General features: G+C 39.8%; 1 protein-coding gene across 2 annotated transcripts in view; it reads left to right on the top strand.

Annotated features, from left to right (window-relative positions):
• Positions 1-16,605, top strand: part of MYH9 (myosin heavy chain 9) — a 111,647-nt gene that overhangs the window by 51,883 nt on the left and 43,159 nt on the right. For both annotated transcript variants that reach the window (XM_083156678.1, XM_083156677.1), the window contains exons 20-25: positions 5,226-5,334; positions 7,924-8,055; positions 8,684-8,890; positions 9,167-9,304; positions 12,010-12,133; positions 15,738-15,909. In XM_083156678.1, coding sequence (XP_083012804.1) covers positions 5,226-5,334; positions 7,924-8,055; positions 8,684-8,890; positions 9,167-9,304; positions 12,010-12,133; positions 15,738-15,909 — 882 coding nt within the window. The remainder of the gene's footprint in view (positions 1-5,225; positions 5,335-7,923; positions 8,056-8,683; positions 8,891-9,166; positions 9,305-12,009; positions 12,134-15,737; positions 15,910-16,605) is intronic.

The following is a 16,605-nucleotide window of genomic DNA, read 5'->3' as shown; positions in this document are numbered from 1 at the left end:
TGGAATAGCAGTAGCCTCTTCAGCCAGAGCACTAAGGTTATGGAGTACTGAAATGCATAAAGATATGGAGGAGAAGATTTCTCGCCAATACCTTCATAAAGAATCTGGAGATTATGCAGAAGGCTATTAATTATATGTGAAGCATCTCTTGACATGGTTTCCTTTTCATCAAGAGCTATGGCCACTGGAGTAGTAGCGAGAAGAGCCCTCTGGTTAAGAAATTTGAGTGCGGACGCAAACTCAAAGAACAGTCTAGTCTCTTTACCATTTGAGGGAAACTTTCTTTTCGTTACAAAGTTGGACACGATTATCCACAGAATGACAGGAGGCAAGTCTCTGCATTTTCCGCAGGATAAGAAGAACAAATTTTCTGTTCCAGTTTCATCTAGACAGCAATTTAGAGAGGCAAGCAGTTATCGCCCTGGTAGACAGTATAACAGAAGATCTGGCGCTTTCCGTGGTTCCTTTCGTGGTTCAACAAGAGGATATAGAAAGCAATGACTATATGGATCACCTGCAAGTAGGAGCAAGACTCTTAGAATTTGCAGATCGTTGGGAGGAGTCCGTGAAAGACAGATGGGTCTTATCAATTATAAAAGCAGCTTATCGTTTGGTGTTCCAATCAAAAGTGCCAAACAGATTTATGAGGTCTCGGTCGCCGGCAAATCAAAATGAAAGACTGAAGTTTAATGAAGATATTGAAGAATCTCCTGTATCTCAAAGCAGTAGAACCGGTTCCAGAAAGTCAATGTAAAACAAGTTTCTACTCCAATCTGTTCCTGGTCACAAAGTCTACAGGAGGGTTCAGGTCTATCCTAGACCTAAGAAAACTGAACTTGTACTTAGAAAAGAATGGAAACTTTATCAGCTATATTAACAGGGATAAAGAAGAACAAATATCTAGCTTCCCTGGACCTGAAAGATGCATACTATCACATCCCGATAGATCGGGAACACAGGAAGTTCTTACGATTTCATCTGTTCGGCCGTCCCTTTCAGTTTGCTTGCCTACCATTTGGAAGATGCTACCATATATATGAGAGTCGAGAAACCACCGTGCAAGAGTTTCTGGGACAGGAAGTGAAGGAGTCATTTGATCTGGTGGTCTCAAGACCTCGAGTTCAAGTCAACAAATCTTCAGTTATCCCAATATGTCAACCTTACTACCGACGCAAGTCTGTCAGGGTGGGGAGCTCATATGGCAGATCTCACAATACAAGGAAGATGGCATTGGCAGTGTGGTAAGCAATTTGTCACTTAAGGAAAGTTTTGGAAGAACCAACATTTAAAGTTCTTGTCAGACAATAGTAGTGGCACACCTGAATCATCTAGGGGGTACCAAAAGCAGGTCCATTATGAAAGTAATGAAACAGATTATACCTTGGGCGGAGAAGAATCTGAAATCACTTTTAGCAATGTATGTTCCGGGAAAGGAGAACGGAATTGCAGATTACCTGAGCAGGAGAGACATTCTGCCGGGGTTATGGGCACTCAACCCAGCAGTCTTTCAGATGGTGACAAAGAAGTTGGGAAAACCAGAAATAGATTTCATGGCCACCCACATGAATTGCAAGGTAGAGAAATTCTATGCAAGATTTTATCTACCTGGTGCACTAGTGACAGATGCATTTTCAGTCAAATGGGATTGTCATCTAGGCTATCTGTTTCCTCCAACTCCACTGATTGTTACCTTGTCCTCCAGCAGTATTTTCTTGAGGACACGGCCTGTTATAGCAATCCTGCCCTTTTGGCCCAGGAGCCGTGGTTCCCGATGATTGATTCTGAAATTGGCAGTGGAGAAACCGATGGTATTACCGATAAGATCAGAATTGTTAAGGCAGGGTCCAATATGTCATCCAAATCCAGGTCCATTTGGTCTCAGGGCTTGGAAGTTGAGAGGAAACCTCTAAGTCAAACTGGTGTATCTGATCAAGTAATTGAAGTATTACTGAAAGCTAGGAAGAAAGTATCCTCAATGGCTTAAGTTGTCATGGAATGGAGTCTCTGCTTCAATGGCAGAAGTTTCTACTCAACTGCTTCAATTTATTTTATGAAGGGTTTCATATGGGGCTTGCAGTATCTACTATAAAATATCAAATAGCAGCCCTTGGTGTCTTGTTCGATTTAAAAGATTAGCCAAAGAAGATCTGGTAATCAGGTTCTGTAAGGCTATTAAGAAAATCAGACCAACAAGAAAATCCATGGTGGCACGTGGTTCTGAATGGACTTAGAGCACCCTTAGAAATGTCCATTCTGCTGAGGACAAAGGTTCAGTCATGGAAAGTCCTATTCTTAGTTGCAATACCTCTGCCAGAAGAATTATTGAAATTCAGGCTTTATGGGCAGAATAGCCCTAGTTTGATTTGTTTCCCAAACAGAGTTTTGTTAAGAACACATCCAGACTTCTTACCTAAGGTCGTATCAAAGTTCCACCTTAATCAGGAAATTATTCTACCAGCATTCTGTGCGGATCCATATACTCCTGAAGAAGAACTGCACTCATTAGACTTGGTCAGGGCCATCTCTATATATCTTCAAAGAGTACAAGGTATTAGAAAGTCCAAACACTTATATATAATACCAGAAGGTCGAAGAAAAGGAATGGTTCCATCTAAACAGACGCTTGCTAGATGGATAAGAAATCTCATTACATTCACTTATGAGCAAGAAGGAAAGCCAGCTCCTCAGGTCGTTAAAGCACACTCGAAGAGCCATGGCAGCATCATGGGCTAGGAAGGCTCAAGCATCGATGACAGACCTATGCCAAGCTGCTACCTAGTTCTCTGTACACACGTTCACAAAGCATTATGCTTTGGACATTCCTTCAGCCCACTTTGGGGAAAATGTGTTGGAGTGCTTTAAATAAATAAGTTGCATTGATTAAGTCTCCCTCCCTTTCTTGCTTTAGTATGGCTGCCATGGGATCATAGAAGAGACAAGCGAATTATGCTTACCTATAATTCCATTTCTTCGTAGAGATCCATGGCAGCCACAAGAAAGATCCCTCCCTTTTTTTTTTCTCTAGACCATTTAAAGGAGACACTCAAAAGACACAGAGGAAGGGGAGGTGTGGACTTGTATACCCTAGGTGGGTGGAGTCTAGTCAAAAAAATCACTGTCTAATCATAGGAATAAGGGGAATATCCCTAAGTATGGCTGCCATGGATCTCTACGAAGAAATGGAATTATTGGTAAGCATAATTTGCTTGTCCGCCCCCCCCCCAATACAAATCAAGATGGATACTTACTTGGATTCCATCTTTGCAAAAAATATACTTAATGTAGTCACAAAAACATGCAGGAGCATCACCGTATGCAATAAAATTATTCCGGGAAGAATTTGCACTTCCAGTTTTTGCATTTGTGTACTTGCTCCAGGCCATATAGTTTCTTGCCCTGTTCTGCTATTATTCATTACGAATGGCCCCAATGTTCTCGGGAAATTGATGAAGGTGACCTCTCTTTTTAGTCATGTGGAACGAGCGGAAAAGGTTGCAATGCTGGATGCACACCTAAGGATAATTTTCTTATGGAGTTCAATGTGTACTCGTGTTAATACTGATTTTTTTTTGGTTTAGTTAAAAAAAAAAAAAAAAAGGGGGTGTGTATAGTGTTATAATCGCTGTCTCTTGGCCTGCTTTGTGTTAATAGGGGATTTGAGCTTAGGTCTCTGAGCTTATTGCTGAATTGTAATTTGTTACTTTATTCAAAGCTCTTGTCATTGAGCCCAAAAAGATCTCAAAGAATATGTATTGGTTTCATTTGTTTCTCTTATTAAACTAGTAAGATAGCATTTGAAACAGTATCTTCATATAAATGTCCTAATTAGACAAATGTAGAATGAGAACAACTATAAATATTTCATATGTGATTGTAGTGTTAACACACCACCTAGATTGAGTACATGTAATATGTTCTATATCTAATTTATAAATAATGAATTGTTGTTCTCCGCAACATCTCAGGTGAATGTTTTACCATATGCCTTGTTATAGATCACATATAGCTAACTTAGAAAACCATATATTGTATATGTTTCTTAATGATTATGTATACAATCTGGATGGTGTCACATAGGCTAGGTGTTAACTAGGTTCTCCTTTTATCTAGCAGTTTCTATCTGGACCAATAGTAAACTGCAACTAGTCTTCTAACTAATTCACCCTCACATTCTTAATACATTTCTATTGATTTAGACATTTCTATTAAAAAATATTGGCATTAGCAAGCTCTGTGCCGCCAACCATGTTTCACCACAGACAAGGGCTTTTTCAAGGTTTACGTCTTGTACTGCACTCCTGCAGATTAAACTACATATGATTGCAGATATCAGGCCTCCATTTATAGGTTTAATAAGTGTGCATCCTTTCCTTCTTCCTTTTTTAGTCATGTTGCAAAAAAATATTTTTACCAAAACCTCCTTAGTGGTCACCTTTTTTAAGAACAAAAACTGTACTTCCACAATAGATAGCAATGCTGTCTTCTCCTTGTACAAGACAAGGATTTTGTGTGGAAGACTAACTAGGACATGAATTTGAGGCCCATTCAACACACCTGTGTTTATCTTTAACAACAAATCCCAAAAAATGCATGTTGAGGCATAAACTAATTTCATATATATCGCCATTGAAAAAAAATACATACGGTTGAAAAATATGCAACAGAAAAATAAATTTCTTCTCCAGTGTTATGAATTAAATATAATTTCCAAAACACTGGTATTGGAGATTTTCAGTTTGTTGTAGGTATATCAAGTTGATTAAATTAATTGGTACTTGTTTCCTAGAACGGCCACAATCGCGGCCATCGTGTACCTTAAGTTAAGGTACGCGATGGCCGCGATGGACCCGATTTCCTTTGAAATCAGGTCTATTTTGCCGTCAAAGTGAAAATCGCGGGCATCACGTCGGTCGGGACCATTAACATGGCGAGCGCACGCGTATACCTGTGAAGTTATACGCGGGGCTCGCTATGCTCGCCACGCTTCGGGCTCGGACCAAATCGCATGCGATGCGATTGACGCGATTTTTCCGACACGACCACCCCGATGGAAATCGATGGTGTGGCCGTGCTAGGAAACCAGTACCTATTAATCAAATGTTTAGGGGCTCTTTTTAAGCAATCTTACAGATTATATTTTCAAATTAAGTATATTTGCCTTTGTAAAAAAAAATACAAAGTTTCTGATTTATCTGACAAGTGCTGTGGTGGTACTATGTTTGCAGGGCGTTTGGCAAACGACAGCAACAACTTACTGCAATGAAAGTGATACAAAGGAATTGTGCAGCCTACCTGAAGCTCAGAAACTGGCAGTGGTGGAGACTTTTTACCAAGGTGTGTTACGGTTTAGCAAACTTTTTATATAGCTCTTAAGTGTCATTGGTTCAGGTTTACTTCAGATTTTCCAATTGATAGATTTTACATCCCCAATCCAGAAGATCCATCTTCTTGTAAAATCAAGCAAATATTTACACACTATCTGATATGAAAGAATGCCAGTAACAGGTCATAGCTTGTGAAAAGCCATTTACATGTTACAAAGAGGCTGGGCAACACAACCAGTCTTTTTTAATTTTTACAGAAGCTCTAATTAAAAAGGCAAATGGATCTTTTCAGAAAAATTTTAACATATATAAAACTGCTCAAAACTAAAATGACTTGACTGGTTCAAGATGAGAAGTTAAACTATTTATGTTGAATGGAATCTGTTCATGGAGGTAATGTTGCTTGGTTGTGTAAGTCAATGCCTTCTCAGATTTAATCAAACAATTCTCCATTTCAGGGTTTGCATTCTGCTTCTGGCACAGAGGGTAACTTGTTGGTTTTTCTGTTGGTAACTTGACAACAACGGGTCTTCCATCAAGGGATGGATCATCTCATACTGTAGATTAGTAAAAATGCTGAGACTCATACCCCTTTCACACAGCAAACAAAATTCCCGGGTGAAGCAGTTTCACCTGGAAATTTTATTAAATACACTGGTCCTTTTTTCTGTGACAGGCTCAATCCAGATCTTAAACGCCAGGTTTCTGACCCGGAGTTTAAGAAACCCCCGTGCAATAGAGAAAATTTACGGATCTAAATTTTGGATCGAGAGCTTTGTTCTCCTGTGTGAAAGGGGTCTTACTGCGCACTACCGAATAACCCATCACTTCAAATGCCTGGTAAATGCTGGGTTATTTGGCCGCTACTGTCTGAAAACAGCGTTAGTCAATTTTTATGAATGTCCTGTGGAAAATTGGGATAACCTTCTCATTTTGATACGCTGACCATTATTTGACATGACATCAGTTTGAGAAGCGACCAGTGTTTTCTTAAGAGAATTCCCCCCCCCCCCCCTGTATTTAGTAGAAGGCTCTGGCAGGTGATACACTTTTGGATAGCGATGAGTCAATAAAAGCAGATCGTTTTTGACCAAATATGTAGATCTAATTCATACGGTTTAGGTAATTACTGTGGTGGGCAATATCTGACTTAACAGGATCCTGTGATTTCAGGCTAAAAATGCTTCCAATCCCAGCTGCACATTTGCTTTTTATATACAGTACATATCTATTTTTTTTTTTTGTTCCTACAATTCGTTCCCTAAACCATCCATCTCCCTCCATACATCAATTTTATTCAGTATACATATTCAGCACCTACAAACACCTGAAAGTATAATACTTTAACTCGGTGTGCATCTATATATATATATATGTTTTTTACCTATAGGCCTCCATGCTGCTGTGTATATTAGGCTGTATTCAGTCTTTTGCTCCATTCTTTCTGCATTCATACCACCTTTTTATCCTTTAATCTGTGCCACGGACCCTCCCAATCAGTGATGCTCTTTTCCCATCCTTTTTTATACTGAGGTCTCCCCCCTCCATGCTACTTACCTCATCTGCAGAACCTGTCTGCACATCTTCTGCATGTCAGAATTGCAATGCTGCAAATGACTGGTGCTTTTGGGCACTGTTACAGCACTTTATTATAAAACAATAAAAATGTTCCTAAATGGAGTGCCCCATTTATGATTGCAACACATTTTCTCCTGCAGCAAGGCGCTGGTCCATGGGGTTGTGATGGTGACCACTTGAGTTTGACACTTTAACTTTAAGATACCTAACCACCTCCCCTCTGCATTCCCCAGTAGCCAGTGTATTAAGTGCTCAAGTGGGAACATTTTGGAGAGTATTAGCAGGTTACAGTAATCCCAGTGGCTCAATTTTGGCCATTCAAGTTGCAATACTGACACTATTAAATTGTTGGTAAGTCATGAGTTGTTTCTTCAACTATGAGCAGCTCTGTTGCTGCAGGTTTCTTTTTTCTACACAAGGACCTTTGCTAGCTTTATTTATGTGTGCGGTGCATGGAATACATAATTCACGTCTGCGACCGGCCTATTTGAGTGCACACACTGAACAATATCGTGGGACTCTGAACATGCGGCTCATTGGCTATATAGCTAAAATCAACCCACATGTTCAGTAGATGGGCAGGACAGTTAACGATGCGCAAGATGGAGCATAGTTGGCTATATTGAGACACTATTTACAAAGATATGGCTCAGAAGGCTTTCTTAGGGATATCTTTTAAAATTTCCTCTAGTGTGTATGGTGCTTAAGTGAGCACTTTAAAATGGCCAAGCTCTAGAGACCCCATAGTCCATGTCCCCCAGTGTACATCAATTAGAGTTAACAAAAGTACACGTGTGGGTTTTTTTTTTTTTTGGGCGAGCATTTAGGTTTATCCAGGATGGTCTTATTTCACTTACCCTCACATCGGTTCTAATCAGGACTGCAAGTCGCACGTTATATAGCCTGTCACAGAAAGGAGTTCTAGTGCAAAAATGACCATTATGATTTAATAGGGTGTTGGGTGTGGTGAAGACCTAGCCCATGTGATTTCTAAGAAACTGCAACCATTTTTTTTCTTTAGGTTAAGCCACTACTACAAGCAAACCGATTTGATGAAGAACTGCTTGCAAAGGAAGTAGAACTTCAAAAAGTGAAAGACCTTCAAACTTTCTCTGAACATAAATTATCAGAAATGGAGCATGTTCAGATTCAGGTAATGTAGGCTAATCTAGAAGACTGGTGTACAATAAATCTACTCCTACTGTTTACGCGGTATACGGTAAATTAGATCGACAGTCAAAAGGTTGACATGTGGTTTTCGTGTGTGTGGTTTTTTTTTTTTGAGCCGAAATGTGCCGACAGGTGATATTTCATGCCTTACCATCAGCTAGGGAGTGGATGGAGAGTAGAATAGTGTGGCGAGGCACTGTGCCTGAAGCATGGCAAATGGACACACTGCACAGATAAGATGTCCATGTTGACATTCGGGACAAAAGTGAAACAAAACATGGTGACCTTGTCCCATGTTGCCCTAAGCCCATGTCTACCTTTTTTACGTGCCAACCTAAGGTCATGTCTACCTGCAGTGATCCACCCAATGCATGTTGGTCTTCCTTTGGTCGACCCTATGACTCATACCTGTTTCAGCAGGGTTCGTTTGATCTTTCGAGCTGTAACCATGAAAACCTTATCCAGTGTCAAATTAGTTTTTTGGCTGTCGTGTCTGGTTTTATATATTGAGTATGGTGATTGGAGGCATATGACCTGCATACTCTTACAAGCCTTTGCAGTTGTAATATGGCAGAGTAACATTTTCTTATTTTTTTGTGGGGTTCATTTAGCTTCAGCAAGAAAAAATTCAGCTGCAGGAACAATTGCAAGCAGAGACGGAACTTTGTGCGGAGGCAGAGGAAATGAGAGCTCGTTTAGCAGCCAAAAAGCAGGAATTAGAAGAAATATTACATGACTTAGAATCTCGGGTAGAAGAGGAAGAGGAACGATGCCAACTTTTGCAAACAGAGAAGAAGAAAATGCAACAGAACATTGGGGTATGTTAGTAACAATACCCCTAACCGTTTATAAAGTTTGTCTCACTACAGCTCCATAGAGCCCCTTGGGTAAGCCAGCCATCTGCTAAAGTCTCACTTGGTGGTCCAATTTGTATGTACTGTATTTGTTTTGTGCACTTCAGTGGCTTAATACAGCTAATGTAATGTCCATATTGTCTGTTGTTACAATTCAACTGTTTGGTCGTATGTTCACTGTACTTGAAGAGGGCAGTGAAGAAACAAATGTTTCCTTTTTTTGTTCTTACTGTTGAGTAGGAATTAGAGGAGCAACTAGAGGAGGAAGAAGCAGCCAGACAGAAGCTTCAACTAGAAAAAGTCACAATTGAAGCAAAAGTGAAGAAGATGGAAGAAGATGTAATTGTTTTGGAGGATCAGGCTGGCAAGCTGAGTAAGGTGAGGTGCACTGGTAAACGGTCTGTAAATGGCTTTGCGGCAGTGCATGATTAAAGATTCGCCATGTGAATGTGACTACTTAAAAAAAAAAAAATCTACTTATCGTTCAAAAAACAAATTTATAATGGGGGTATGCTATAGACCACCAAATATAAACAAAAGGGAAGAGTCTCTTCTTTTAAACCAAATCAAACAAGCATCAAATCAGGGTCAGGTATTAATTATGGGGGATTTTAATTTACCTGACATTGATTGGGAAAACGAAACAGGTAAATCAGCAAGAAGCAATGGGTTCTTAAGCTTACTTAAAGACCAGTTTATTACACAAACGGTAGAAACTCCAACTCGTGATGAGGCACTCTTGGACTTAGTATTAACAAATAACACAGACTTGGTTTCAAACATAAAAGTAATTGAACAATTAGGGAACAGTGATCACTATATGGTTTCACTGGAAATCAACTTCAGTAAATTACATCAAAAAGGATCTGCAAAAATACTAAACTTCAGAAAAGCGAACTTTGAATTATTCAGGGAAGCCCTAACAGGAATTGGGTGGGGAACGGTTATGGAGGGAAAAAATGCAGAGGAAATGTGGGATACTCTAAAAAAGGTGCTTGATTCACTAACTATTGAATACATTCCTAAAGTAACTAAAGGTAAATTCAACAAAAAAAAAGCCACCATGGTTGGACAAAGAAGTAAGGTCAGCTATCAACAATAAAACCAGAGCCTTTAAATTCTATAAAAATAACTTGAATGAGGAGGCGTTCGCAAAATACAAAGAATCAAACAAGACTTGTAAAGGGGTAATCAAAGCAGCTAATATATTATATGAAGAGTGCATAGCCACTGAAAGCAAAACCAACCCAAAGAAGTTTTTTAAATACATAAATAGTAAACGTTTAAGGAAAACATATGCTAGTGGAAAAAGTGTTACTGAGGACAAGGGAAAAGCAAAACTGTTAAATGAGTTCTCCTCATCAGTATTTACTAAGGGAGAGCAGACTGTGGAACGAACATTTACCACAACCGGGACAAATAAGCCAGATCTCATTGTGGATTTCACACCGAAGGAAATAATACTGAGGCTAAGCAAACTCAAAACAAATAAATCACCAGGGCCAGATGGGATTCATCCGAGGGTTTTAATGTAATTAAGGGATGAACTAGCTACCCCCCTACATTATATCTTTAGCAAGTCACTATCGTCAGGTATAGTACCAAAAGATTGGAGAATAGCAGAGGTAGTGCCAATATTCAAAAAAAGGAAGATCCCGCTAATTACAGACCCGTTAGTTTAACATCAATTGTGGGTAAACTATTTGAAGGATTTTAAAGGGATGGTATCCAGGAATATTTAGATCATCACCGTCTACTCAGTACTAACCAGTATGGGTTCGTGAAAAATCGTTCATGCCAAACTAATCTACTAGGGTTCTATGAAGAGGTTAGCAAAAACCTCGATAATGGAAATGCTGTAGATGTGATTTTCCTAGATTTCGCTAAAGCATTTGATACTGTCCCACACAAGAGATTGATTAATAAAATGGAGAACCTAGGATTGGGTGAAAATATCTGCAGATGGGTAGGGAATTGGCTATGTAATAGAGAACAAAGAGTGGTTGTGAATGGTGCCGTATCAGATATGATACCGGTACTAAGTGGAGTGCCCCAGGGTTCGGTTTTGGGGCCCATTTTGTTTAACATTTTTATTAACGATATTGGGATAGGGTTACTCAGCAATGTATCCATCTTTGCGGACGATACAAAACTTAGCAAAGTCATCAAATCATCAGAAGATGTCACCATGCTTCAAAATGATCTTGCAATTCTAGATGAGTGGTCAAAAAAATGGAAGATGAGGTTCAATGTAGATAAATGTAAGGTTATGTACCTTGGGAGACACAACCAGTGTGCAAGTTACAACCTTAGCGGAGAGGAACTGGGTAATTCCATACTTGAAAAGGATCTAGGAGTCCAAATAGACAGCAAACTGGGATGTAGTGCCCATTGTAATGTAGCTACAAAAAAGGCCCACAAAATTCTTGCATGTATTAAGAGGGGAATGGAAACTAGGGACTCAAGGGTAATTATGCCACTGTATAAAGCAATTGGTGAGACCTCACCTCGAGTACGGAGTGCAGTTCTGGACCCCACACTATAAAAAGGACATCATAGAATTAGAAAAAGTCCAAAGGCGAGCAACAAAGCTTATTAGGGTAATGGAGAATTTAAGCTACGGGGAGAGATTAAGCAATTTGGGACTATTTACATTAGAAAAGAGACTTTAAGGGGGGACATGCTCAACATGTACAAGTATATCAAGTGCCAATATGAGGAACTGTCACACACCCTCTTTTCTACTAGAAAGAAATCTAGGACACGAGGGCATGAGTATAGATTAGAAGAAAAAAAATTTAATTCAGCTAGTAGAAAGAATTTCTTTACGGTCAGAACAGTCAAACTCTGGAACTCCCTTCCCAGAGAGGTGGTAACGGCTGGCTCATTAAATGCGTTCAAGGCAAAGTTGGACAAACATTTACTGGAGAAAAACATCCATGGGTACAAATAAGAAATATAATTTGTCTGTAAAATATCAGAACCTACCAAATCAGCAATGGATATCTATACCAGGTTGAACTAGATGGACGCAAGTCTTTTTTCAGCCTTACCTATTATGTAACTATGTTCATGTTTTGTAGGAGAAGAAACTGCTTGAAGATCGAATTGCAGAATTTACCACCAACCTAGCAGAGGAAGAAGAAAAATCAAAGAGCCTAGCTAAACTTAAAAACAAGCATGAAACCATGATCTCTGACTTGGAAGGTAAAAGTGTTTTTTTTTTTTTCCCTACAAAAACAAAGGAATGTCACGTTCTGTGATATAGAGCAGTGGTTCCCAACCTTTTTATTTCTCCTCACGTACCCCTTGATAAGTCTTTTTCGCTTGAGTACCCCCTCTTAATTTGAAATTGCCACTCAACTCGTAAGTACCGTGGATTGTGAGTTATGCGTGTCCTTGTATTAAGGATTAGTGTTCAGTTAGGAATAGGGCCCCTCTCTCTGGCCGCTGACTATACGGTCTCTGTGCTTCTTGTTATTAACTAGGATTAATGCTGCGGTTTCCTTCACCCATTTCAACGCGGGGCATGTGAACCCTGATGTCTGACAACAGCAGGAGTAGCTGCTAGTGGATTGCTGGTAGGGCAAAAGCACGAGGAGATACTGAACCAGATCTGACATTACTTGGTTCATCTCCATGGCATTGGGAGACTTCTGCAATCGGGAGATTCTTCCTGTTCTTTCACAATTACCAATACTTTCAAATACGCCCAACCATTCTACAGTGTACACGTACCCCAGTTTGGGAACCATTGCTATAGAGCATTGATTTTATTTTTTCATCCATAGGGAGCATTAACGATTGTGTATACGTAAGGGATTAGTGGAGCTGGGCACTTTAAGTTTTTTGTAGTGTGTAACTAGCTCCTCTCCCTCTGTCTCCCCAACAGACCCGTCCACCCCCATCCTTGTAATGCTAGAGAGGGGGATGATGTGGTGGGAATTAAGATACTGCTATAACACAGGGTCTCATCCCACTGCTTAGTAGGCAGTATAAAAGGATGAAATCCACTGGTGTTCAGATGTTTTTCAAATCTGTTGTGTTAATACTGTACATCTACAGATTTATTGTCCATTCTGGCTGGAACAAAACTCTGGTAATGGATGCCTGCAAATGAGTTGACCACTTGCTTCGAAATGCTGGAAAACTAACAAATTGTCATTCGGATATTACCAGGTTTTTGGGCCAGCCAACCAGATCTGACAATCTGTGTATGTATGGCTAGCTTTAGTCCTATAATCACTAGAACTGTCAATACTTGCTATTGCCTGAGGTGTATATGTAATCTGCCCCCTTTTAAGAATATTGTCTTTATATAAGAATCCTGTCTGTATATGTATGAGTAGAATGTGCTCACAAGTTAGCTGTTTCAGTAGCTATATCAGGCTAATGTATCCAAGGGCCAGATTTCAACTACAAAGTTCTCTCCCTACATGCTGAGCCTTTAAGAAGGTATTCAGACCTCTGAGGGATATTCCCAGTTTTGTGCTGAATGATTGTAGCTCAGCGTGTATGGACTTGGCAATAGTTTTTTTTCTGGACAAAGACTTTAACATCGCTCCTACACGCAGGGCAAAAACGCCTAGTGTGTATGCACCTTAACACTTTCATAGAGCCAGGCTGGAACGCTGTCCTGGAATAGGTCTTTGTTACAATTTATATACAAAAGGCTGGATCTTTCTCTACTATCGTATGCAAAGTGAATTTATTTTAGCTCACAGCAACGTTTCAGGCTAACTAACGATCAAGTTAACACACTTAAATAGCAACAAATTACATCAATTGAGTATAGAATGACCGATGACTTGCCGGCATCCATGAGGAGAAGTGATCATGGTAAACTTACTTCGAGTCATTTTGGATTATGATACTTAATACTGTTAGCCCAAAGGGGCTCAATAAGCAATAGGTTTAAATGCGTTAATATAAGAGTTCACGTTATTTGTGGTTACTAGTCACGTATGTGCTATATTAGATATATTAGCTGCTGGTTATTTTTTGACCTGGAAGGAATAGATGGTCTGTCATTCTGTAATAAGACCATATGAGATTGTGTATTTATATTGAGGATATATATATTATATCGATCTATATCCTCAATATAATACGTAATCACATATGGTCTTATTACAGAATGACAAACCATCTATTCATTCCAGCTCACAGCAAAGGAAAAAATAATAGCCAGCAGCTAACATCTAATATAGCCCATATATAGTTAATAGGGTTTCAAAAGGTATATTTCAGTAGCAACCGAGTACAGCATACCGGGTGTTCAATGCTACATTTTGATTGACCTCATCATGATGGGACATGAGGTTGGGCGTGAGTTCCACCAACGCCTCATGTGGCAATTGTTGATATTTAAGTGTGTTCACTTGATTGTTAGTTCGCCTGATGACAACATTGTTCTGTTGAAACATTGCTGTGAGCTACAATAAATTTGCTTTGCTGGAGGCTGCATCTCCTATCTTCTACATATTGCTATTGTGAAGTGCGGGCATTAGTAAAAATATATTATCGCTAGTTCGCTATCCTACAATCTCAAGCCCCTCTGCTTCCGATCAATAATATTTGTAGCACGGGCTACAATTTGTCATTATTTCTGACATTGTGCAAGTTCTGTGTTGTATGTGTGTTTGTTCTAATAGTTGGCTCCCAACTCATTTTATATGTATAACTAAGTTATATATTTAAGTCAATAAGTTGTGCCCAAAAAAAAGTTATTTTCTTTCTTCTTGGCTATATTATATCAATCTCTAGGGAGCACCTCCACCTTTAAATAAATAGATAGTGGTATCCTACAATTTTTTTTCGTATTGTGGAATTCAACATATTTAAATTCAATACAAGAAGGATTTACCTCCTCCTTGCTAATATTCCTAGCCCAAAATAGTGTAAACTTACATTCTATTGCCTTAATCCACTGGATCTACACTGGGCTTTATAGATTTGTCTTATGTGAATCCTGGTACTTTAAGGGGGATATTCAATCGCCGTCGAGCAACTCCCGTGGAAGAGATGCTCGACGGGCCCTATTCAATGCTGTCTTCCCCGACAGCATTGAACAGGGTTTCCTGGCAGAACGAGCCCGACATCTCTAGCTGTCGGGCTCGTTCTGCCGAGAACAGCCGGGAAGTGACGAGCTGCCGGCTGCAGCTCGTCACTTCCCGGCCGCAACTCGTGGCCACGCCCCCTTCTCGCCCCGCTGCAGACGGGACATTGAATCCCGCCTGCATGTTCTCGGTCGAGCTGACCGAGAACGGGACTGGGTCACGGCAGGTGAGCCAGCTCGTCTGCCGTGACCAGAAGATTGAATACCCCCCTAAATCTTGGCTGATTTGGACTTGGCTTATCTTCTATAGCAATCCGTTTTAGTTTACGTGCTCTTTGACGCAAGTTTAGGGAATGGATTGGGCCAACATTAGGTGTCCGGTAAACATCGATTTAAACTATGCCATGGTGATGGCAGACATCCATAATCTGTGGTATAGGAAGGGTACCCTAGCCGTAAACAAAATGGTACACATCCCGCTGGTTGTCATCAAATTTCAATTTATGTGAAATTAAAAAAAAATGTCTTCATTATATGTATCTGGTAGGTGTTCCCATAAAGGAAAGTGTTATTTTACATAGTTTTGATGTTAGGCACAAGCTATTTTTAAAGAGATCTTTATGTACATGTGGGCATGAATTTATTTGTAAGTGTTGAACCAGGAAAACTCATCTGACTTCTTTTTATTTATACATCTTTGATACATTTGTATATTTTTCTGTTCACTTAATATGTATGCAAATGTCTCTGCAGAACGTTTACGCAGAGAGGAGAAGCAACGCCAAGAGCTAGAAAAGACACGTCGCAAATTAGAGGGAGATTCTACAGACTTGCATGATCAGATTGCAGAGCTGCAAGCGCAAATTGCTGAACTGAAGATACAACTTGCTAAAAAGGAGGAAGAATTGCATGCTGCTCTTACAAGGTAAGAGTTCTGTGGACTTAATGTTCTCTTAAGTATATTAGAACTGTGGTAGCTATATTCTCTGTGCATCGGGAGACAGTTGAGGCTGTCTAAAAGGACATACAGCAGGACCGTTAGTGGAACCCGGTATTCTTGATACTGCCACTAGACCACCAGGGAAGTGGTTAGCAGTTTTCGGCATGCAGAAGTCCTGGCTTCTGCAGCCCTATTGGGTGGTATGCTATTATCCCCATCCCTTCCCCCTTCTTCATGTCCCTTGTCCTCAGCTGTATGCCAAAGGCACCTCTCTTCACCCACTCAGATGCCAATCATCCGTTTTACATCACTGCATGTGTATGCCTTCTTTTTCATATACCTAATTATTCAGGCACCAGGATTTTCACTATGTAGACAAATGTGATTGGACACCCCTGCATAAGCTAAATGCTGTGGTCCTGCAAGCAGACGTGTACGGGAAGGTATAACACTTTTTTTTCAGATCAGATATACCTCAAATCAAATCATTATGGTCACTATTACATTTATGGAATTTCACTTGTGCATTTCTTTTAAAGAGGAAATACTCACAGATCACATTCTCTGATTCAAACTTGAGACAACAGAAGGAAAAAAAACTGTTACGCAGCCGACTAGTACGGCAACCTAAACATCTATATTGTTTTCCAGAAGGTTACAATGAGAAAAAAGAATGACCAG

Source organism: Crinia signifera, chromosome 8 (assembly GCF_055691185.1).
Source record: "Crinia signifera chromosome 8, ASM5569118v1, whole genome shotgun sequence".
Taxonomy (NCBI): Eukaryota; Metazoa; Chordata; class Amphibia; order Anura; family Myobatrachidae; genus Crinia; species Crinia signifera.
The sequence above is the reverse complement of the archived record's forward strand: the minus strand, read 5'-3'. Positions and strand labels throughout refer to the sequence as shown.